Consider the following 23989-nt stretch of genomic DNA (forward strand, 5'->3'; position numbering starts at 1 on the left):
CTCTGGATGCAATCAAACTGAAGTGAAGAATAACATTAAGAGGATTCTGACCTTTAGAAAAAAGCATTTAATACAAATACTAATTTCTTTTCACCATGATATGCGGCTATATTAAAAAAAAAACTATGTGAATGTGATAGAAATCGAACTCTTGCGACACTCTTCTAACCATAATAATTGCCAGACACTTCACCAAAACAAGCCTGATTAATAGAGACATTACATATTAATCTTGAGCAAAAAACTAAAAAGTGATTGCTGGGGTTTAGTTGCAAAGCGGCTGCCAGTATAAAGCAGCTGTGACCAGTGAGTAACAGAACCCCGATAAATAAATATGAGCACCAGAAAACCACTCTCATAATGTCTTTAAAACATATCACGCCTACATGACTAGTTGGGTAACATTAACATCTGTGCTGCAGTTTTAAAGAGACATTCAGACCATTTATAACAGATATCCAGAGTGAGAAAACAAGATAAAAATATCTTTTAAAAAAAGGGGGGGCGGGGGGGACAGTCGTCACTGTATTTATGCGCACTAATTCTAGCTCACGTATTCAAATCCAACCAGAGGTACAGTTTGAATAAACAGTTGCGCAATTTTCTGGTAGGAAAATCATCTCTTTATGATTCCGCAACAAACTCATGCAAACAGCAACAAGTGTTTAAAATTTAATTTAATCATAATTTCTGACACAAACACATGTAAATTACATTTACAGTCTCTTGAGTATAATCTACAAAAGGTAAACAAGTTAAACCCACAGCATCGGTCGTCTGGTACATTCATGAATTTAAAATAGTTCTCTTTGGCTACAAACACCACACACGGACACACAACAGTTGGGAGCAAAGGCTCGAGAGTAGGGATCGACTGATATGGATTTTCCAGGTCCGATACCGATGTCGGTTATTGGTAATTGAGTATGGCCAATAATCGGTATTTGCTAGCGATACACATTAAATGCAATGATTTCACGGCATGTGATAGCTGAGAACCCATCTTTCATAACTAGGCTTCTTCTTTAATAAAGATGACTATACCTGAATATGTAAAATAAAAATAGTGATTAAATCCTCTGTTTATGTGGGCTCAACTGTGATTGATTGATCAGTTTGTCTCCCGGAGTTACGTTGGCTTTTCTTTGTGATTTTCTGAATATTTCTCTGTTTTATCACTTATATTAATTATTGTTTACCAGGCTAGCCATTGGCATAGTCTCAGCCACTGTGAGAGAAGCTAACTTCCTGGTTCGTGACAACAGCTTGTGCTTCTTGTTCTGTTTTTACTGCTTGAGAGACACAGAGTGAAACAGACAAAGACAGGAGGCTGCGTCCAACCTGAAGTAGCGCATTTCAATGATGAATCATCGGTCCATAAAAATACAGATATCGATAATCGGCCACGACAATCGATCTATCCCTACTCGAGAGCAAGTGAACAATCAGGGCCACAAGTGACTTTAATGGCACGACTCTCCGAAGCTGCTCGCCGTCTCGCTCCAGCTGTTCTCTCTCTAAACATCACTGAGTTAAACAGTCCAGCACATCGTCATTCTCTCCAAATGTTCGCGTCTTCGTGGAAACAGTTTGGAAGGCGTCTCCGAAGTTGAAACATTTTCTCAGACAAATGTGCAACATCACCTGCGACGCCTCCTCTAGTACATTTAACAGGCATCAGGCTCTACTCTTCCTTACTGTCTTTACTAGCGACGCTATCAGGCAGCCGACTGCATGTGAGTTCTGTGTGTGTTTTGGTCCTGCAAACAGATCCGTCTCTACCACTTGCACACACACCGATGTTAATTTTGACATTATTTACTGAGCTAAATCAAGCCCTTCCAGGCAGCCGCACTGCTACGCGGAGATGGATGACTATTTCACAACTGCACTAAGTCCACGGTCAGCATTTTGTTTCTCTGTCAGCTAGCAGAATTTCAAGTTTCAAGGAGCTGGTGCCAAATGTTGCTGCCAGGCTGTTGCTAAGTCATGGAAAACTTGGATTAAGGCTGCAACAGTGTCCCCCTTTCCTTTTCACGGTCCTAGTTCTTGTTTCAGGCTCGTCGTCCTGGTGAAACATCCTGGCTGGTAAACTGTGTCCCGTTATTCATGTGGTGTGCCTGCGAACGTCTCTCTGACTTTTCAATCTACCCGTTGGTTCCTGCATCCCTCCTCCTCGTTCCAGCCTCAGGAGGATGCAGTGCCGGCCCTCATGATCCTGAAGAGTGCGTTGACGTTATTGCTTTTGATGGCGTCTCGACAGGCAGAGATCACTTGGTTCTTGGGTTTACCCACTGAAGAGAGAGATGAATAAACGTACAGTTGGATAATTCACAATGAGCAGAGTGCCAGGTATGTAAGCTCAGACAACAAACAAAGGCTTCCTAAAATTGGTTTCAAGCTGTGAAGTTTTGCTTCCTGTCATTTGTTTCTGAAATTGGTATTAATGTGTTTTTTTTCCCCCAAAACTTAAAGTACTACACCATGATTATATGTCGACAAAAAAGCTACAGCAGACACTGAGAAAGAGGCTTTTAAATCAGACAGGTAGGATGTGATTCCAGTCTTATTTAGGAGCACTGTAAAGTATCTGAAGTTCATTTAGATCAGGAATGTCAAACATGCGGCCTGCGGGCCAAAATCGGTCCGCCAGAGGGTCCGATGTGGCACGCGGGACGACTTTGTAAAGGGGAAAAATTACAGAGAAGACATTAACTGCAAATTGTATATTTGTAAAACTAGAAATTTAAAATAATTTCTACACATTGATAAGTTGTTTTGATCATACAATAAATACTAGATTGTTCATTGTTCTTTTGTTAATTTGTGTCTGATTTTTGTCATACTTTGTCTTGCCTTTGTTGTTTTTTCTCTTCTTTTGCAGGGTTCCCACTCTTTCCCCGAAATGATTTTCCAGGACTTTTCCAGGACATTTCCAGTCGGTACAGACACACGTTATCAGGTAGGAGGACGTAGGAGGTGAAGTGAGCGATGTCACCGTGACGTCGCCATCATACGCAGGCGGACTTTTCGCAACAGAGACTTTATCTGTGTTGACCATGGACTGTATTCTATGGTGTTGACCGGCGTCATCGACTGAAAGTTTGATTTCAGACATGAAACGCTCAGCTGCACCCTCAACTGTTGTGGGAAGATGTCGTTTATGCGGACGCCACCACACACCTCGGCAGTGAGGGGGATGAAATAATGTTTCAGTAAAAGTGCGGGTGTCGCAACGCCCACACAACAGAATTCCTAATGTTGTTTTCATTCCCTTATTTTTATCAGACAATAAAACAACTGTGAACTACTGAGTGAAACGTGGCCCATACCTAATAAGCCGCCGCTATGCCGATATCAGAGTTGTGTTTCATCTCGCAAGTTACAGCCAACTCAGGGGAATGCAAATTTGATTGGCTGGTAGCGTCACATGGGGCGCTGCGCCGGCTCGAAGCAGAGAAGCGCTATTTTATATATATTATATGCCTCAATGTTGCCCAGAAAATACGATGACAACACACATGCATGCGCATAACTTGTAACCCGTTTGCATTGACAGGGGGAGGATAAATATTTTTCCAGGACAAGTTAACCGTTTCCTGGACATTTGACCTTTTTTTTCTCATTTTCCATATGTTTTCCATGACTGGAAAATTGGTCAGTCATTTTCCAGGTTTTCCAGGATTTCCGGGACGCGTGGGAACCCTGTTTTGTCAGATTTTTGCCGTTTGTCTCATGTTTTTATTATTTTGTTTCTCATTTTTGTTGTTTTGTGTTTCCTTTTTGTCTCGCTTGTGTTGTTGGTCCTTTTTTTGTCATCTAGTGTTTTGCTTTATTCATTTTTTTGCGTATTGTTTTTGTTGTTTTGAATCTTTTTTTGCCTCGCTAGTGTCGTTTGTCCATTTTCTTGCTGCTTTACTACTTTTCTGACTAATATTTTGTCTCTTTTGTTTTGTTTTGCGTCGTTTCTCTCACTTTTTATCATTTTGTTTCTGGCTTTTATCATTTTGTGTCTCATTTTTTGTCATTCTGGGTCTCATTTTTGTAATATTTTGTCTTGTTTTTTGTCTGACTTTTGATGTTTTGATCATCAAGTAAAATACTATATTGTTCAGTTTCAGATGACTAAATGTTTTGTGCCTTTGTAGACACACTGTGATCTGTAAGCTGTAATGTGTAAATGATAAACTGAGGCATAATACTATTGAAAATGAACTTATTTTTGTTAAAAAAAATTCAGGTTGTTCATAATGCTTTGTAAAAAGATTCCTGTGAACATTTTCAGGATGTACTTTTTTGCACTAAAACAAAGGAAACATTTAGAGCTGTGGTTATTCATTCATAGGATATTCTGCTGTGATTTTACTGGTCCGGCCCACTTGAGATCAAATTGGGCTGAATGTGTTTAAAATGAGTTTGACACTCCTGAACTAGATGATTAAATGATTTCTCTCAAGTAAGCAGACATAAAGACAGGACATTCTGCACTTACTGTGATATTTCCTCAAAAAAAAAAAGCTACCTATGGACAGTATTGACCAGCAGAGACAATCCCAGATATACACCTCCTCCCTCCTCTACACTAAAGCTCAACTTAAAACCCATGAGAAGTTAACAGTACTGCTACAGTAAGAAGCTGTGGTTGTTATAGCGTGTTCGACATACAGGCATGCACACACTGACACACAGTGGCCTACCTCGGAGTCTGCCAGCACGCTGTATTGCCTGGTTGACAGACTTGAGGCAGGCCAGAAGAGCGTTGTGGTTGTTGGAGCGGATTTTGTATTCGTTGATAAGGTCCCTGTTTAGATCGTACAGCTCTCTGTAGCGCTTCTTCATAGTTGTCCTACAGAGAACAAAGGAAACGTCATACTCAAATTAAGATAAGATACACAACATTTCTGATTCAAACACTGTTTGGATTGAGAAATCAACAGAATTTGCAATATAGTAGGCATTTTCACCGCACATGTTGCAGTAGGAAAAGCAGAAGTGGAACTAATAGTAATACTAACGACACTGAGTGTTACTGGAAGTCTTTTAGCTCATGAACAAGTGGAAGTGGCTAATCCAAATGGAATGCAGCCATCATAAATATTATGAACTACACATGTGGTTTTTCTACAGTGACATGTTCATATTGTTGCAAGTATTACGAAGGATTACTCAGTAAATATCGTGCTAACTCACATGTCACCCATAAGGCGAGCATCCTCCGCCTGCACCAGCATGTTTCTGATGTAGTTGGAGTGATCGGCCATAGCTGCAGTTAACTTCTGATGGACGGAGTGGAACTCATCCACCTACGACACACATGTTTACGACTCAGTATTAATACACAGAATCAAAAACACCTTCCAAGTGTACTTTAGAAGACAATAAACAGGGCTACTGTACGAAGTCGAGACATTTCTTCCACACTAGCTCATTTCACCACAGCACTGCAAGAAATAATTGGCTGGTAATGAGGGGAAAACATGACCTAACATTCAGGGTTATTAAAAACGAATGAACCGATTTCATTATGCAAGATTTTAAGAAGCAAAAGCAATAGAAAACTCCAGCCCCTTTCACAAGTATTCTACTCACAATCAACTTTTATTTGATGTTTAAGGTCATCGAAGGACATCGAATAACAACAGCGATCAACTCAGTGGATCGTGATATGCTGATACGTGTTTTAAGGGAATTCTCTTATCGCATTGATGTTGCCTGTGCTGCAGGTGGTGGCCACACTGAACACTTGCAAGACAGGAAATAAAAGTTGACTGTGAGTAGAATACTTGTGACTTTGCTGATATTTTCTATTGCTTTTCCTTATTAAAATACTGTGTAATGAAATCGGTTCATTCGTTTTTCAAGAATGATTATCTCACTTGACTGCTCTGAGCTATGACAAAGTCCTTGTGAATAAATTCTTTTTGCACTCCATTGTGAAGCTGATCATAAACAATGTATTGGACATTTTATGAAACTGGCTACATGAAATGCGTGACTATGAGAAGTCAAACCTCGGTGAGTGTAGTGCGAAGCTCCTCGAAGTATGTGGGGAAGTCTGCTTCTGCTGACAGGTCCTCTATTGCCAGGAAGGAAGCGAGTGATTGGACAAGATCTCCTGCTAAGTCAATGTCATCTGTTCTCAGGGTGATCTGATCAGGCAGATTGGAAATATAAATTATTTAACAGAGTTACATTTGTTGATTTAACAGAAATAGCGCCATTGTAACTTTGTGCAAATAGATAAACTTATAAAGAAAGTACAGCTCTAAGCTAAATTAATACAAGATGGGTTTAGTGTTGTGCAAATGATTCTATTTTTAGCTACACAGCACTATGAATAAAATTCATTACTCTCAAGTGAATAGATATGTAATCAAAGTGGAATGTAATGTGAGAACTTAAATAAGTTGACGGCATTGTGGGTAGTAATGTTAACGTAAGCAACTAGTCCACTGAGTTCATTTGTATATCCAAAGCTTATAAATCACAGTGATTTTGTGTATACAAGTGTACTTCAAGGCACAAAGCTCATGTATTTCATTTCTTCTGGTAATTTACAGTTCAATTTTGCTCTTTAAAAGTGCTGGAAAAGTCAGTATATAACAATAAACAGCCAATAATGCTGAATTCATTTAAAACTAAGCACATGGCTGTTACATTTGTGTGTACCTGTCCATTGCTGGCCATGCTGAAGGAGAGTAAACCCCCTCCTCTTAGTGAATTAAAGGTGACATCCGGGCTGTCAACTCCCTCTGGAAGCAGGAAGTTCTGATTCAGCCACATTACCACCTAGAACCAGATACAAGCGTTCAATGCACAGCTTTCAGGAAGCTATCACCTCCTAAAACTCAACAGAATCACTCTTAAAATTGTTCTCCCTCCCACAGATGTCCTGACATCCTACCCTTTGCGGTCGGTCATTGATGCTAAATGTGACCCTTCCATTGGGCAGAGCAGCTGAGGAGTCAACCGTGATGTCATACATGGAGAAACGAGGCAGCTGACGAGTGATTTCAAACACGTGGAACTGGGTGCTGGAAAGAGGAAAAACAGAAAGCGCAGAGATGAGCAGCAGAAGAGCCAGAAGACAGAATAGCAATGTTATCGTAAATGTATGGGGTGGAAACTGCAATGACTATAATCTTGACAATGCAGCATGATTTCACTGACTGTTATGACAGTTATCTTTCTCACACATATCCTACCTAGTTTTCCCTCCAACAAAAGCTTTGATGTGGAGATCCACCGGTATATCTTTCGGGGGAACGATGGGGACTCGGATACATCCTGACAGGTTCTGGGCACTGGGGTGGACAACGTGGCTTTCCCCCTCAAATATTCCCTCTGCAAAGATGAGCACTGCACGGATAATGGTTTCTGGAAAGGACAAAGAAAAGAATCGGGCACTTATTAGTGAATGCTCAATCAGATCGTAACTTATCTATATTTGACAGGCTTAAAATTCTCAGCTCAGATGCGAAAAAAATTCTACCATTTGGTGTTGAAATGCTGAGCTCCACATGAGCCTTCTGGGTTTCTGTGGCAGGTTTCACCGACAGCGCTGTCTGGAGCTGAGTGTTGGCTGGTATGACACCCACCCCGCTGTTGGTCTCTGACACACCCTGAATTAAATATGACAGTTTGTGTGAACGCTGGCATGAAAGAGCGTACGGATCATTGATGAATCCTGCAACTATCTACAATACATGAAATCTGATATTTCTCAAACACAAAAGGATTTAAAGAAATTGCATTAATGAAACCAGTAATTAAAACTAAAATAACAAACATATTCAACATAGCTGAGCTGAAGTGCTATAGAAAAGAAAAATGGAAAAACCTGCAGCCACATAGGAATAAAATGGAAGGACATTACATTAGACGGACAGATTTTGAAATTTCTTTGGCCCTATAGCATGTTATGGTTTATTTGTTCTAAAATTATGGGTAATGAAGGTTTGAACTCTGGCTGACTTGATTGTTTACCTTTTTAAATTAGTAAATAAATGATAAGCTATGTGGTTTGTTAAAAACTGCGGAAAATATTCACAAAAATGTAATACTACAACTGCATGTCTCAAAATGATATAAAAAGTTCAACTGAACCAGTGAGTGACAAAATAAATAGAAGCTCTCTCTAAAGCATCTTATGGACATCTTGAATTTAAACTAAAAGGTTATTAAGTGTAATCTTCCAGAGACTATGATTATCCATAACAAATTTCATCACGCACACATAACAAGAACTCCAAGGTAAGAGGTAAATCTACACTCAAGGCATAAAAGCCTCCTGATCCGATCAGTCTTTCAGGATGAATACGTATGTGCACCTTGGCATTCTCCTCATAGTTGCGGAGCTCAAGCAGCAGATTCTGCCTGCGCTGGCTGAGCTCTCGAACAAGATCCTGTTCAGCACTGGAGTCCATGAGATTCCCTTTCATGTCCTTACTGGCTGGCAGGTAACCACGAACTAAGGAGACACACACACATTGAAAAGCAATGAAAACAGCCTATTCTATGTTGAAGAGTTCTAAGCTGATTCTTCTAAATTATGGACACAAGTTTATTAAACTTTTACCCAAGAATGAATGTGATTAGCCATGTTCGACTTTTTCCACACACAAACAACTCACCCTCTCCCTCTGTGGAGGTGCAGATGAGCTGCTTCTGTCCATCCAGCCTGTAGTCTCCCTCCACCACTCCAGCCACAGACGAGGAGAAGTTGTCTTTGAAAATGACCTCACCTGTGCGGTCGCTTCGAGCATCAATCTGGAACAAACAGGGAATGTGATCACAGAATAGATGCAAGATGGAGAAACTACAGAGGTCTAGGTCAATGCTGTTCTCAAGAATCTAATGTAATATGACATTCCTGAATTGTAAGAGGTTGTTTTGAGAAAGAAGGTCTGCCAAATCATGCACTGACCTTTCCATTGGACCAGCCAGTAATGAGCTCCACAACCCCATCAGCATTCAAGTCAAAGGCATGGATGCTCATTGCATGATTCTTAGACTGAAGGAAGCAGAAAGAAAATATTACAAAATAATAACTGGAGACAACATTATTTATATTCAAGCCGTGGGTAAAGTCTAAAGGTTGAGGAGTCTATCAATATATCAAAGGAAATGAGACAGAAACACAAGAAACAGAACAATGACTTTTAGAGAAAAAAATCTGATAAAGAAAAATGGTACATGAAAGATGCCTGTAACCAACAAATGCAAAGGTTAGATCTGTATTCAAAAAAATACATAAATGGGTATGATACCTTGATCCTCCAGTAGCGGGCAGTGCGGTCATAGACTCCAACTGTGCCATTGGCCAGGGCATAACCAAACCTGCTGCCATGCATATGGCACAACGATGTAACTGTCTGTGTGGAGAAGCACAGAGGAAACAAAAATAGAAAAGTGTTATTCTGCACTCATGTAGCAAAACACAGACAAGAAAATCTACAACATATCACTGCCACCAGTGCAATGATGATAATAGTTATTATTCCTAGACTGCTCCTTCCATACAACATTTTAAAACACAGCAGTCAATGTCGATTCATTTACACATTTGGACGCATCTTTTTACCTCATTTTCAGTCATCTCTGACACAAGCTCATCCTCTTTGAACACTCTGATGTCAAAGTCCTCAGATCCTACCAAGAGCTGCAAATACAATATGAACAGTTTATTATATTTATATAAATGACTCTGTAATTGCATTAATAGCAATAGTTTCAGCTATAGTAATATAAAATTGATAACACTATTAAAGTAGAGACCTATAGGAAGTAGGGATGTGCGGACTAGTCGTTTAATCGGTTAATTGTCGACTCATTTATTAAACAGTTAGTATTTTACTAGTCGGTTAAACGCGAGTGTGCCCCCCCCCCAGATTGAAGTTCCAGATGTCCGCCATCTCCTGGTGTACAGTACATGAGGTACACGAGGCAGTATATTTGAAGCTATGGCTTGTTATGTTCAGCAATGTTGATTGTGGCAATATTGCGACTTTGGCGCTTAAAGGGTTAAATTGCAAGTTCAATACTAATTTCCGAACCGACTAGTCGTTAATTTTATTGGCGACGAGTCGGTTCGGAAATTAGTCGAAATTCCCATCCCTAATAGGAAGTATGTATGAGATAGAAGGAAGACAGAAAACAGCTGTCCAGCTGGAATCAGGTTATGGCCATGGAAGATACTCAGAATGTGTCTCAGACTGCCAGCTAGCCAAGACTCACCTCATTTTTTCCATCTCCAGTGAAGTCACAGAGCACCAGAGACCTGACATTATCTCCAGTAACCTAGCAAAAAGATACTTCTTGATTAATACATCCCACAGAAATGTTGATTCAAGGAAGAACAATTCTTGACAGGGCTCGGAGTGCAGCATACTTTTTCTTTAAAGATGCCAAAACAAATAAATTGGAAACCACTGGTGAAAATGTTAGATGAGATCTGTTACTATTTAATTCCTAATGAATAACAGCTAGCTGTAGTCACTTAAAGAAATCTCTTTTTTATATATTAAACTGAAGTGCAATCTGAGTTCATAGTGTCTGAAGTCTTACTGTCCAAAAGTGGTCGTTTCCCACATAGTCAAAGCCTTGCAAGGCACAGTTCCCTCCAATGATGGCAAGAGGAGAAGGGATGTCCCCGAGTTTCCCCAACACGATAGCATTGGCTCCATCGGCCACCTACATCCACACACAGCAGAAACAAGGTGTTGAAAGTCAGGCCCATTCTCTGTGTAAAGCATTTATACTTTAATCATTTTTCAATCCCAGATTTTAATGATAGAGTGCAAATGCTTAGCCCAAGGACCAGAGAATTAGGTTCTGACAGCCAGCTGTTCAGTGTTAAACACAATTATACATTATATATTCATTGTTATATTTTTTTAACTAAAAGACAATGTATTCATATAAAATCAACAGAAAACCAACTGAACTTGAACATTTTTCCAGTTTCAATTTTAAATAATCCATTATATGTCATTTTCAGATAACAGCATCGATGGGACAAATCACAACAATCATAGTTAGCCCTTATTTTTCTCAGCTTCACTCACCTCTCTGTAAAATATATCAGCATTGTCATGGACATCATAGGCCAACAGATTGGTTTGGGACCCCACTAACAGTGTGTCCCCGGTGGTATTTGGTCCCAAAGTTCCTGCAGTCAAACAAGTGACTGCCTGGTTGATGTTGAGCAAAGAGATGTCAGAGTCCTGTGTGCTCTGGCTCAGCCGATGAGCCACAGGTCTCTGACCACGAGCATGAGGGTTGTGGATAAAAACCTTTTAGTGAGAGAGAAAGTTGGGAATGCTGAAGAAGTGCAGAGAGAGGAGGATCCCACAGTGGGGAAACTGGCTGTTACAGCAGCAAAAACAGTGCAAACATTTAAGGACTGCAGTACAAAAATATGTATGTATAAAATAAGTATGAATGGTATTGCACATATTTTTTGATGAACAGAAATACTCAATATTGCACAGATTATACACAAGTAGAAAAATAACAGTATAGCATATGTTCAGAGTTATGTTGGAACAGTGAAAAAATTTCATTCACTTACCTTTCCGGCCTGTGTGGCTGCAGTAAGGCATGGGTGAACTCCATCAAATTTCCCAATAGTCACCATGCGAGGGTTAATCTTGTGGTTTAGCTTCAGAGTGAATATGGGGACCAACATGGTGCTGATTCTATAACCCTGATCACACAAGAGTCAAAAGATACAAGCCGGGGGACAGTGTGAGGCAAAGTACTATTTCCCTTCCTTTCAGATAATCATTTAAACACTGGTAAAGTAGACTTTCCTGCACATAACCGAGTGCCAATGCGTGATTTTGCCACACTAATGTAATTACAGGCTTTACCTCAGCCACCCAGTAGCGAGTTCTGTTGCCTAGCAACACAGAGTAGGAAGCTAAAGCTTCTCATCAGGCTAATCTCCCCGTCGTTTCCTCTACAAGAATGTCAATTATACAACAAAAAATACTGCATCTGACTTGTTTGCATTTTCGTAAGTCTTGCATGAACACCATGTAAGATATGAAGCTATCGAAAGAAATAAAATCGTGTATATTGCACAGTCTTGTAAACCTAGCATAGTTAGCTAGCATTAGCGTCGATGTCTGGAAACAACTATAAACTACTACAGACACTACAACAAAAACATCACTACTTAAAAAAACACCGTACCACGTATTGCAACTGAATTCTCCTCAAGTGTAAATGGTGGATGTATATAAAAACGAACCAGCCAGCTAATGGGCTAGCTGGATAAGACGACAACACACCGACAGATCCCGACCAGCCTCCTCTCTGCTGTCTTAAAAAAAAAAGGATTCTGGGTAATTTTTTACACAGGACTGCCAGGAGAGCAGGGAGGAAAGTATGCTGACTCAAGCGCTACACGGTAGTTGTGAGGAAAATGATTGATCAGGTGGTGAAATATGACACATTTTTACCCAGTATTACAAAATAAACAGGATAAAATTACAGTAGACTTGTAATCTGCAGTAAAGAATGCCTAATCTTGACAATGGTACAGGTCTCCTGAAGTGTTTTTGATATTGCAATTTTTAAAAAAAGTGTGAGGATTAGGCTCCAGAAATACTGGATCTTACACTTTTCTTAATGCAACGCTTTTATGTAGACCCTTATTTTGTTGTTAATGCCTTCTCTTTAAATCCCCTCACCTCAGCTTTGTCTGTCTGTTGGTTCTGTTACACCTGTAGCACACCTGGTAGTCATTGTGTGTAAATATTTAGTGATAATTGGTCTCCAGTTAAGAACAAGTTTTTGTGGTCTGGTTTAATTTTACCATGCCCCAAAACTCCACCTAATAAAGCAATACGTAATAACGTTAGAACTGGCCTGAAGTTGAATTAAATTTGTCACATTGGAACAGAAAGAAACCTCATTTTGTATTTAAAGTGTTACCAAAGAGGTTTAAGAGGTTAATTATGTATATGAAACTATGGTCCCAAGACCTGACATCCTCAGTCCAGAGGATGTTGTGTTGTGATCTTGACAGCAAGAATGGGCTTCAAATGCTTCTAAGGTAAATTTAGGTTTACTCATATATATGTTATCATTTGGACAGACATATACACACAGATGCTGAAACTCTCTTGTCTATTATGGTTAATTAATGTCAATGCTAATGAAATATGCCCAGGACATTTAACATGTTGTTTTTTATAGTTTATATGTTGTGGAAAAGCAACAGTCTGAACTGCATTTTTGTGTTAAAATATACCGCAGTTTGCTTTTTGAAGATTCAGACTACTACACAATGTTTTGGCAATTTTATTCAGAGCATATAGTTGGTCGCTCGGTAATTTCTTTCACTTAAATTAAACGCTTTCACCTGACAAAGCATCACAAATCAGCCTGTTGTATCATCCTAAATGTGTGGCTTGGCAAAAACCTTTACAACCAAGAATCATTTGCAAAAATGTAATATGTAAAGAAATGATTTGTTTCGTCCAAAATATGTCCAAACCCAAACACATTCACTTTGACATTATGTAAAATTCAGTCACGCTGAGCTGCGAATTGTTATATTGGGGCAACTGGTGCAAGTGAGCAAGTTTTTTTGTCATTTGTTGCATTTTCTGTGGACTGTATCTAAACAGTTTTTTGTTGTCATTTGTCATTGTAGACAAGCTGTTGGGATGTCAGAGGGAGATTCAGCACCGACGAGGTCAGAACTCTTGTAAGATCCATGTAAAGCAGTCCACTTAAAAGCAGGGGAGTAAAATCCTATTCCATTCTTCACTGCCTTTTTGTTTGTCTCTGTTACAGTCATATTATTTTCTGTACTCCTTGGGTTGTTTAAAAGTCACTCATTGTCATAATCAGCACTGTATTTTTTCTGTGTTTATTTATGATACCAGTATGAACACATTTTATAAGTGTTTTTACTGAAAGAACTGTTTGGTCTGTTATTAACTTGGATTAATAGTATTTATCTTCAAAAATTTATGTAACACATTTGAGAACCCATATCCTAGACAAGCCCGATGTGGTCCATTTAAAAATCTAAGCTGCTGTGTGTGATTCATTTCTTTAGATTGTTAATATATTGTACAGTGAAATTATATGTTGAATAATATAGTAAAAGCCTGATAATGTAACATCTTATTTCAATTCCAGTGCTGTCTCCTGCAATTTCTGCCCAGAAGTGAATAAAATAATAAAATAGTTGGTTGGATAGTTCTCTGAGTGAACTCCAGTGCACTTGGATTTTAGTTTAATGCATTAATAGTGAAAATAGTAAGCAGCATAACTGATCATGTAAAAAATCATGAATAGCAGCACAAGTTCAGGTTTTGTTCAGTAGAAATTCATCGACTGCGGTTATGGATTTTTATCTTGTGTTAGGAATATTCTCCACAGTTGTTCATCAGCTCTATGTGACCCCGAAGGTGGCAAAAGGGCTCGTCCGGGATTTGAACCCGGGACCTCTCGCACCCTAAGCGAGAATCATACCCCTAGACCAACGAGCCTCCATACTGTGTTGTTCACATCTGCAATTCTGTGCAGCAAAGAGCTGTGTTTAAATTGTTCCAACTGATGATGTGGCAAATTGGGGCTCCACTTTTTGTCTAATCAAACAGCACCCTCTGGTGGTGTTATATGTTTTTCCTGCAGTGTGCTACATGCTACACTGAACTCTAAAAAGTTCCTCCCCACAGACATCCTTAAAACACTCACAGATCTATACACTGAACCCACATTGAAGTCTGTCATATTTTCATGTGACCCAGGAAAGCAGGTCTTTACCTTGACTTGAAACTGTTTACCTTGGAGTTTGTCAAAGTTGTTGCTGCTGACAGCAATTCTCTTGTCAGATTTAGAGTCAATTATTTCCTGGCTTTCGTGAATTTTGAGTGTACTGATTGAACCCAGGGCCTCTTGCACCCAAAGCGAGAATCATACCCCTAGACCAACAAGCCACCTACAGGATGCACCTCTGTGTCAACAACATGTTCTTTCAGGGTTGACAGAACATTTCAGATTGTTGATGTGGTATTGCCTCACATTCCATCTCATAAACTGGCACCCTGTCAGCATGGTTCGTTCATGTCATGTGAGGTGTTTTGACACAACAATCAGGTCTAATTTAGTAGTGTACCAAACAATACAAAAAAAGTGCATTTACAGATAATAGTTTTTTTGTAGCATTTATTTTGTGCACTCTTTTTGAGACAGAAAACGTAAGATCTACTCAAATGAACTTAGGCAATACTGAACATAAAATGTACAGTGCAAAAACATCAGTTGCTGAAGAAACAGGGTCAAAGAAAATATGTGTAATGTTTATAGTGCGAAGGTTAACGTGCAAAACAAAGTGAGTGAGATTTGTCAAGAATGGAATATCGTAGGGTCTGTGATTAAACTCTACTGGCCGTGAATGTAGCTTCTTTTTTCCTCTTTATTGTTTCTGCTCTGTTTGCAGTGTTTGCTTAAGTCTCAAATACAGTGTGTCTGACAGGGTGTGATGAATAAGATTCACTTGAAATTATTATAATAAAGAAAACTTCTTGTTGGCCACAAGTACACTTGACATAAAGACCCAACCAATTCAACAACTAAATTCTTTCATTTTTTCATACACTGTTTTGTTTTCATTGTTGTTGACTCAATGTTTTTTATGCATTTTTTATTGTTGTTATAGATAAACTATAGGGATGTCAGTGAGACGTTCAGAACAGAAGAAGCCAAAGTCCTCATGAGATCTATTTGAAACACAGTCCTCTTAAATGCAGGTGAGTACAGTTCTATACCCTCATCTCTACCTCTTTCTGTATCTTTGGTTTAATCACATTATTTCTCTCCTTATTCAATGGATTTTTTTTAGTTTTATTGATCATACTGATAGGGCTGCACAGTTGAGTAGTGGTTAGCACTTTGGCCTTGCAGCAAGAAGATCTCTGGTTTGCGTCCCGGCTTTCCCAACATCTTTCTGCATGGAGTTTGCATGTTCTCCCTGTGCATGTGTGGGTTTTCTCTGGGCACTCCGGCTTCCTCCCACAGTCCAAAAATATGCTGAGGTTAATTGATTACTCTAAATTGTCCGTAGGTGTGAATGCAAGAGTGATTGTGTGTCTGTATATGTAGCCCTGTGACAGACTGGCGACCTTGTCCAGGGTGTCCCCTGCCTTCGCCCGAGTCAGCTGGGATAGGCTCCAGCACCCCCTGCAACCCTAATGAGGATAAAGTGGTGTATAGATGATCATACTGGTGTTTCTTTTGTGTTAGTCTGTGATAATGGAGTAATTTTTTAATCGAAGTTCGGAAGAACTCAAGGTACCTGTTGCTCTGTCATTAGCTTAGTTGTGGTTGAAGGTTTTAAATGTTTTGGATTAACTGGTCAGAATCACTTCACCTCTGTTACTACCATAGAAATTAGTACATCTAATTAAATCCGGCACCACTTTATTTAACTGAGGTTTCAGTTCAGCATCTTATGTCACTGTTCCACATTCTGACAGTCAGAATCCAGTTCATCTGAAACGCTATTTTTGTTTTGACGCAGTAATCGAGACATATTCAGGGAGCAACAATGTTTGAGACACATTCTACACAGGAAGGGCTCGTCCGGGATTTGAACCCGGGACCTCTCGCACCCTAAGCGAGAATCATACCCCTAGACCAACGAGCCACATACATTGCTGTTCACATCTGCATTTCTGTGTGCAAAGACCTGCAATTGAAGTGTCCAAAGTGGTGATGTGGCGACTTGGGGCTCCACATTTGATCTGATCCAACAGCACCCTCTGGTGAGGGATTTTATGGATTCACCTTGCTGTGCATTATAACATTGAATCCTAGAAAGTTTGGCCCCAGAGACACAGGAAAATGTATACATTGTGTTTGTCTAGGATTTAAATGTGGGACGTTTCACAACTTATGTAGAGTTTTGTAAACGTGCATCGCCGTGGTCCAGCCCTGCTGTTCTTCCCAAATCTTGCTGACAAGTTCCATATTGATTTCAACCTTTACATATCACAGTTTGAGTATTTAAGATTTTGTTTTTGTGGATGGAACTTTTCACACCTATTCTTGTGATTGTAGGAATGTTTTGTATTGCAATAGACTCTTGACGCTAGACTCAAGCGTAGACTGATTAGAATTTGGTGGTCAAATGAAAAACAAGCTGATTTCTTGTACCGTGTTCATATATCTTCCATTTTATGTGTAGTATAGGTTGCACTTTGACAGCTACTGGGAATCTGACTAGCTATGGCAAGTTTCATGCTACCTTGCTCACAGCACAGTTGTAAATCCCAGCAACTTGAGATTTCCGTTTGAAATTAGTTGTTCTGTTCAGATTTCTGAAGTTAAGGTTCGTCCAGGATTTGAAACCAGGAACTCTCACACCCTAAACGAGAATCATACCCCTAGACCAACGAGCCGCACTTAAAGTTGTTCACATCTGTAATTCTGTGCTGCTAAGACCTTAAATTGGATCTCAAAGTGGTGACGAGGTGACTTGGTGCTCTACATTTCACCTTGTCCAAGAGCACCCCTGGTGGTTAAAATGTTCTTATTGCTTTCTTCATGCTGCAGTTTAAATATCTATGTACAATTTTCTGATCTTGGCTGCTGAGATGCTGAAAAAGCTTCACCATGACAAGGTGTGATTGGTAGATGAGATCTGGATGAGATGCTGAAGGCTCAGGACACAGTTGGGATGTCTTGGCTGACATGTCTCTTTAAGTGTCAAGAAGAAGTCAGGGATAGTCAATTTGCTCATTTATTGTATTCTATCTATATAAAAACGTCAATTTTGAATTTGTTACAGATGAAGTCCTTACTATAACTTGGGTAAACATGGAAACAGAAAATACATCTCAGAAATATGAATTTTGAGGACGTTTTGTTTCAGTTAAAAGTTTTTACCAGTCTCAAACCAGTTCTCCACGTAGGTCATAAAATTTTACGACCAGTTCTTATCAGATCCTGCTAAAGGGTAGGCAACATGGTATTCCTGGGGGAAGGAAGGTTAGGTCTGGATAAGTGTTGATTAAAAGAAAACATTCACAGCATAAAGTGAGAGTCATTGTCTTTCAAATGGTCCTTTCAAAGTGTTAATGTTCTACAGGGAACTCCATCCCTTTGCAGGAGGTCTGAATGTCCTTATTTACTATAGAAGAAACATTTAATCAGTTTTCTCCAGAAACTGGGGGTTGTTGTGGCAAGAATCAGATGTCCTGCTGTAATTCAACCATGGCATTAATGGTGTTTTTCTGTAGGGACAGGAAAGAGTTCTGGACCTGTCCAGTATTGCAGTTTGATGTGGATTCTAGACCCCCATCCTAAGAGAGTGTGTTCTTGTCTAAGTTGTAATCTCCTGTGGCATTCCAAAGACCAAGCATGTACGCTACAGTATCATGTTCAAATATCCTCCATTTTTGTGTGTAGCATAGGTTACTCTGTAGCAGCTACTGGGAATCTGACAAGTTTCATGCTACCTTTCTCACAGCACAGTTGTAAATCCCAGCAATTTGAGATTTTAGGTTGAAATTAGTTGATCTGTTCACATTTCTAAAGTTAGGGCTCATCCAGGATTTGAATGCAGGACCTCTCGCACCCTAAACAAGAATCATACTCCTAGACCAACAAGCCACATATGGAGCCATTCGCATCTGTAATTCCATGCAGTGAATTGCTGCAATTGAACTGTTGAACCTTGGTGACAGCTGTATATGCTCCCTTTATATAAACCTCCACACTTCATATGTCTGTGTAGATTTTCAGTCATCCATGGTAATCCCTTTACCTTCAACAGACATCAACTGGACTTCTAGTTTAGATTCTCTCATCCAAGAGGCTTCTTCACTTGTAACTGAGTGATGAGGAGTTACAGATTTTTAAAGTAGCTTCAGTTCTTCAGTTCACATGCCTAATGGCCCATGAATGATCCAGGACTCATGTACTTCAAGTTGGGAATGTTTGTGAATCCAGGTGGTCCAACAATAACGACAGCAATCATGGTGGTGGATCTGCCAGTTTACAACAGACATGAATCTGCCATGTCAAGAGTGACTCAATATGTTAATGATAGTGAAAATTTTTGGAGAGAGACCTTATCACTGCATTATAAGTGCTTCATAAATGCTGTTGTTGACCTCCCCGTCTGTTTAGAGATGGCTGTTCCAACTTGACATAGATGACTTCCGTCACTGCTCTCTCAAACCATCTGTCCACTCTGCGGTCTAAGTTCATGTCTCTGCCGAGTGCCGTGATAAACCTATGTACAAAAGGCAGTCATTCACCACTTAAATGTAATCATACATACTGTAGTAGCAAGTACAAATATACAAGTACAGTACAAAAAAGGGTATGTAGGGATGAGTGGTGTAATTACTACAATCTGAAGAAAAACATATAAATTATTGTCTTTTTGTTGACCAAGTGTTTTTTTTTATGTTATTTAAGTGTTATTATAGATAAACTATTGCAATATCTGAGGTAGATGCAGCACAGAAGAACATCTTAAGCCAGGAGCTGGTCAAAGTTTCTCAATGCAAGCTACTTAGAGAATAGCTACCTATGACAAGGTTTGTGCCACTTTTGTCGCAACTGTGTTGAGAAACCCTGCAATTAAAGGTTTTCAGTCAAAGTTAATTGTGATGTGTAGATTCCTGTAAGCTTGAGAGGTCAGAAGTAGGGCTTGTCTGGGGTTTGAACCCAGACCTCTTACACCCTGAGTGAAATCATACCCCTAGACCAACAAGCCACACATACAGCTGATCATATCTGCAATTGTGAGCTCCAAAGAGCTGCAGCTGACCTGTTCAAAGTGGTGATGTGGTGGCTTGGAGCTGCATGCTTTCTCTTTGTGTTAGACACGCCACTGAACCCAAGAAAGTTTGGCCACACAGATGTGTACACATTCTTATATCCAACACTGGGCTCCAAAAGTCTTGAAAAATAGGTGTAGTTTCAACCTTAGTTTTCTGTGTGTGGAAGATTTTTAAATCAATTTCAGAAATGGGATACATAACATTGACAGGTTCATTATTCTGTTACAGTGATGGCATTCTGTTAATTAGACTTATGAGAGTATTTTAGAAAGGTCTCAACCTCACTACACAACGTCACAAGACAAACATTGTTCTTGCATTTATTTTAACATTGTCGACCAATGTTAAGCTCTGCTTTTGCTCCGTGTCAACTATCAATCAACTACCTTTTACAAAACATTATGAACAACCTGAGACAAAAACAAAAAACAACACAAACAAGACAAAATAGATACAAATGGCAAAAAGTAGATCGAAAGGACACAAGAAAATAGCATTTTACTGTATGATCCAAATAACTTGTAAAGGTCTAGAAATTGTTTCAAATTTACATTTTTTTCTCTGTAATTTTTACAGATTGATTTGAGGTGAAACAGACGGCTTGTCCGGGATTTCAACATGGGGCCTCTCACACCGTGAGCGATAATCATACCCCGAGACCAACAAGTCACACATACATCTGTTCACATCTGTAATTCTATGCAGTGAAGTGCTGTAATCGATCTGTTGAAACGTGGCGACTTGGAGCTCCACACTTGGTGGTCAAATGTCAGTACAGCTACAGGTGATTTCTCGTTGGTATCATGTTGAAATCCATTTTGTTTTTTATGTAAATCGGATTCTTCTGTACAAGCTCCTGTGAATCTGACCAGCTATGACAAGAATTCTTTTTGTCACAGCACTGATGGAAAACGCAGCAACTTAAGGTTTCACTTGAACTTAATTCTGTTTAGATTTCTGTGAGGTTAAAGAAGGGCTCGTCCGGGATTTGAACCCAGGACCTCTCGCACCCTAAGCGAGAATCATACCCCTAGACCAACGAGCCACATGTGCTGTTGTTCACATCTGCAACTGTCTCTGCAAAGACCACTAATTAAAGGGTTTAAATGGTTATGTGGCAGCTTGGAGCCGTACATGTGTGGTCCAACAGCACCCTCTGGTGGAGCACTTCCTAGGTTAGGTTTACAGTTTTTTTTACAATTGCTTAAACACAATTTTGAAAACAGGGCTCGGAATTTCAAAAGACTACACACAATTAGCACAACCACACACACAGTATGGAAAACACTTCAGATCTTGTGCAAAATGAAACACTATTGTGAAAACTATATACACCTTTATAAAAACCATACTATGTTACCATATGAAACACACACATTTCATCAGGCTTAGTTCTGTTTGAACCAGTTACACACTGCTGTGTTTAACTTAAAACACTTTTGGCAGTTCTACCTCTGGTATCTCAATCTCAATTCTACCTTTGGCAATTCTACCTCTGGACCTCTCAGTGAATAGATTACTGTAAGTGAAGTACACAGAGAAAGTGCAAATATACAACATGGTAAATTCAAACACATCACAAGATCAATGCTGCAGACTTTTGAAAATATGATTTAATTTTCTTCATATAACCACATTCAGTCAACATAGACAATCACAAGAAAACATCCCAACACTGTAAACCCACAAAATAGACAAATAAAAATACTGTACTACCAGTACAGGTTAAAATATGTAAAGAAAATGAAGAAAACAAAAAGAAATCTGAGTAAAATAAATTAAATACTAAACATCTCTCCGCCTAGCTGGATCTGGCCAGAGAATTTCATCTACATCACAGGCAATATCTTCGTTGGCAAGAGAACGTGGGAAGAACCGTCTTGAATGACGGATCCATCCTTGCACAGCTGCAGCGTCAATTTGGTCACAAGCCTCTTCCATGGCCTGAATGAGGGGCATCTGAGTCTGGGGCCGGAGATCATAAACTTTCCACCGCCATGCAGAGAAAATTCTTCGATGGGGTTTAGAAATGGAGAGCATGGTGGAAGGTATAGGACTGTAAACAGTGGATGGTGCTGAAACCAGTTCTGGACCAGAGCAGAGTGGTGGAATGACACATTGTCCCAGATGACAATGTAGTGGATCTGGTGCATTTGGTTATTTACTGGGAGGAGGTTGTGCAATCTGTCCAAAAATCTGATCATTTGATCTGTGTTGTAAGGGCCCATATTGGCATGACGGTGGAGGACCCCATTCAGGAAAATGGCTGCGCAAAGGGTGATGTTACCCCCACGTTTATGGAAATAATTTCCTATCATAATTCAAGAGCATTATAAAATTGATTTGAGGGCAGCATTTATCGATTTCATTCTCAGATTTCGTGATATTGTCTCTCAGAACTCTGCTCTCGCGCTCAAATTTGCTCTGCTTGTGCTCAAACTGTGTCCTCGCTCTCGGTTACGATGCTGCTCGCGCAGATTTCTTGCGCTCAAACTCAAACTCTTCCTCTTGCTCTCACAGAACTTCTGCTCACGGATCTCTCTGCTCTGCTCTCGGATTTTTGTGTTTCAACGCTGTCAACCAATAGAAGGCCAGCGAGCTTTGACCAATCACATTATCCCTGTTTGTATACGGGTGCGTTCGCTGTTTTTCCGAGGAGCGTCGCATAAGGGCGTGCACTCTTTCAACAGGTTTTATCCACTCCCTACCTCCGGGGCTGTAATAAATGTGATGTCTTTTAATTTTTTGACCACTGTTGGAATAAAATATCATTCAATGCATACAACAGCGTCCGAGCTTCTCATTAAAATGGCTATATTGTATAATAATAGCGGCATCGAACACTGCTCTTTGAGGTGTGCTGGTGGAGAAAACAATGACGTGATCTTATTTTGTGTTTTTTAATTGTTGTTTTGTGTAAAAAAGATAAATTGTTCACATTTTCTGAAGCTGAACTCAGATTTTCACCTTGTTTTTTTAAAAAATTCTGAAACAGAAAAAAAACATTCTAAACAGAATTGTGGTGTCATCAGGGCAGATAAGTGCAGCTTATAGATGATCTGTAGTCATTCTTCAGCAACACTGAGAGACACATCCACACGTTTGGGACAAGAGTGATTTGAAGACGACCAAAACTTGCGCATTCAGCAACTCTGAGGACTAAGCTTCATCTCAACCTCTCTGAAACCAGGAAGAGAACATCAGACTGAAACATGTCATCGTGGCCAACTTCAGACATCTCTGGTGCATCAGGTAAATGCAGCTCAACACTAGCATGGTGATAAACGTGTCCTCTAAATGTAGCAGAGGACAGAGCAGCTCCAGGTCAGGTTCTTTATGGGTTCTCTGAAGAAAATCCTGGAAAATCCTGGTCTGTTTTATTTAAGAGCAGCGTTTGCTACAGATTGTTGTTCAGATAAAATGAAAAAAGTAGAACAAAATAAGAGCAAATTAAAATATTAAAGAAAAAGGGAATCCACAGTTTAGTTGTTACTTCATGTGTCCTGTTGTAGAGCTGTAACTTCTAAATGTGTCACTGCAGGGTTTTCATATAACATTTTATTTCATGTGTTTTTAAGCATTATGTCTTAACTTCAGGTAACTTCACATTATAGAAGATACTGTAAGGTGATTATTTATGTTTTTTATCTGAATTTTAATGCCATTCTTTTTTGCCTGCTGCAAACACTGCTGTTTTTTATGTTTTGTTTTTTTTGGTTTGGGTTTTTTTCTTTCTGGAACCTGTGCCAAAGAAAGTGGCTGCAAAGTTTGGTGTTTCTTAACTGTTTTTGCTGTATTTTTTCATATTTTTGTCGTGTTTTGTCGGCTGCTGATAGAGGTTTTTGCTGAGAGAAGAGTTTATTTAAGAGAGGAGCTTTATTTTCAGTGAGACAGAACAAATCTACACAGCAGCATCCAATTCAGTGGGTATCTTAAGGTGTTTTAGTGGTTTCCATGCTGGTGCAAAGGTGAAGGCTAGCAAATGTAGATATAAGCCCTTTGGTCATGATGGGAAACATTAAATCTCTGCCAAACAAAAGCGGTGAGCTGGAGACACTGGTGATGACGGTTAAAACATACGGTGAATGCAGTCTGCTGTGTTTTACTGAAACCTGTTTGAATCAAAACATCTCAGACTCAGCTGTGAGTCTACCTGGCTTCACCCTCAT

At 39.6% G+C, this 23989-nt stretch overlaps 1 protein-coding gene, 2 long non-coding RNA genes and 3 other non-coding genes across 6 annotated transcripts; 2 read left to right on the forward strand and 4 right to left on the reverse strand.

The window, feature by feature from the left end:
- Positions 1-662: 662 nt before the first annotated feature.
- bbs2 (Bardet-Biedl syndrome 2) lies at positions 663-12338 on the reverse strand. Its single transcript, XM_022204694.2, has 18 exons — positions 12199-12338; positions 11573-11707; positions 11067-11294; positions 10567-10692; positions 10237-10299; positions 9584-9661; positions 9270-9374; positions 8927-9013; positions 8634-8769; positions 8331-8470; positions 7493-7622; positions 7206-7377; positions 6905-7034; positions 6670-6789; positions 6012-6149; positions 5191-5303; positions 4698-4846; positions 663-2294 (listed from the first exon to the last, which is right to left on the reverse strand). Exons 2-18 carry the CDS (start codon positions 11687-11689, stop codon positions 2188-2190), a joined length of 2139 nt encoding a protein of 712 aa, XP_022060386.1. The 5' UTR covers positions 11690-11707; positions 12199-12338; the 3' UTR covers positions 663-2187.
- LOC127535023 (uncharacterized) lies at positions 2230-8589 on the forward strand. The gene is made up of 3 exons (XR_007943659.1): positions 2230-2352; positions 2885-2962; positions 6888-8589. It is a non-coding gene; the product is annotated as an uncharacterized LOC127535023 (long non-coding RNA).
- A 32-nt stretch (positions 12339-12370) lies between the features above and the next one.
- LOC127535024 (uncharacterized) lies at positions 12371-22564 on the forward strand. Its single transcript, XR_007943660.1, has 3 exons — positions 12371-12442; positions 13667-15776; positions 20397-22564. It is a non-coding gene; the product is annotated as an uncharacterized LOC127535024 (long non-coding RNA).
- On the reverse strand, positions 14442-14513 carry trnap-agg (transfer RNA proline (anticodon AGG)). The gene has a single exon. It is a non-coding gene; the product is annotated as a tRNA-Pro (tRNA).
- trnap-agg (transfer RNA proline (anticodon AGG)) lies at positions 16601-16672 on the reverse strand. The gene has a single exon. It is a non-coding gene; the product is annotated as a tRNA-Pro (tRNA).
- On the reverse strand, positions 20794-20865 carry trnap-agg (transfer RNA proline (anticodon AGG)). Its single transcript has one exon. It is a non-coding gene; the product is annotated as a tRNA-Pro (tRNA).
- Positions 22565-23989: the final 1425 nt, after the last annotated feature.

This window comes from Acanthochromis polyacanthus, chromosome 8 (genome assembly GCF_021347895.1).
Source record: "Acanthochromis polyacanthus isolate Apoly-LR-REF ecotype Palm Island chromosome 8, KAUST_Apoly_ChrSc, whole genome shotgun sequence".
NCBI classification, from domain to species: domain Eukaryota; kingdom Metazoa; phylum Chordata; class Actinopteri; family Pomacentridae; genus Acanthochromis; species Acanthochromis polyacanthus.

Coding starts and splice junctions, on each gene's coding strand:
- bbs2 (XM_022204694.2), bottom strand. CDS start 11,689: ATGTTGGTCCCCATATTCACTCTGAAGCTAAACCACAAGATTAACCCT. Junction 9,014..9,269: donor CCCGCTACTGGAGGATCAAG/GTATCATACCCA, acceptor TGCTTCCTTCAG/TCTAAGAATCATGCAATGAG. Junction 7,378..7,492: donor CAGCATTTCAACACCAAATG/GTAGAATTTTTT, acceptor TGTCCTTTCCAG/AAACCATTATCCGTGCAGTG.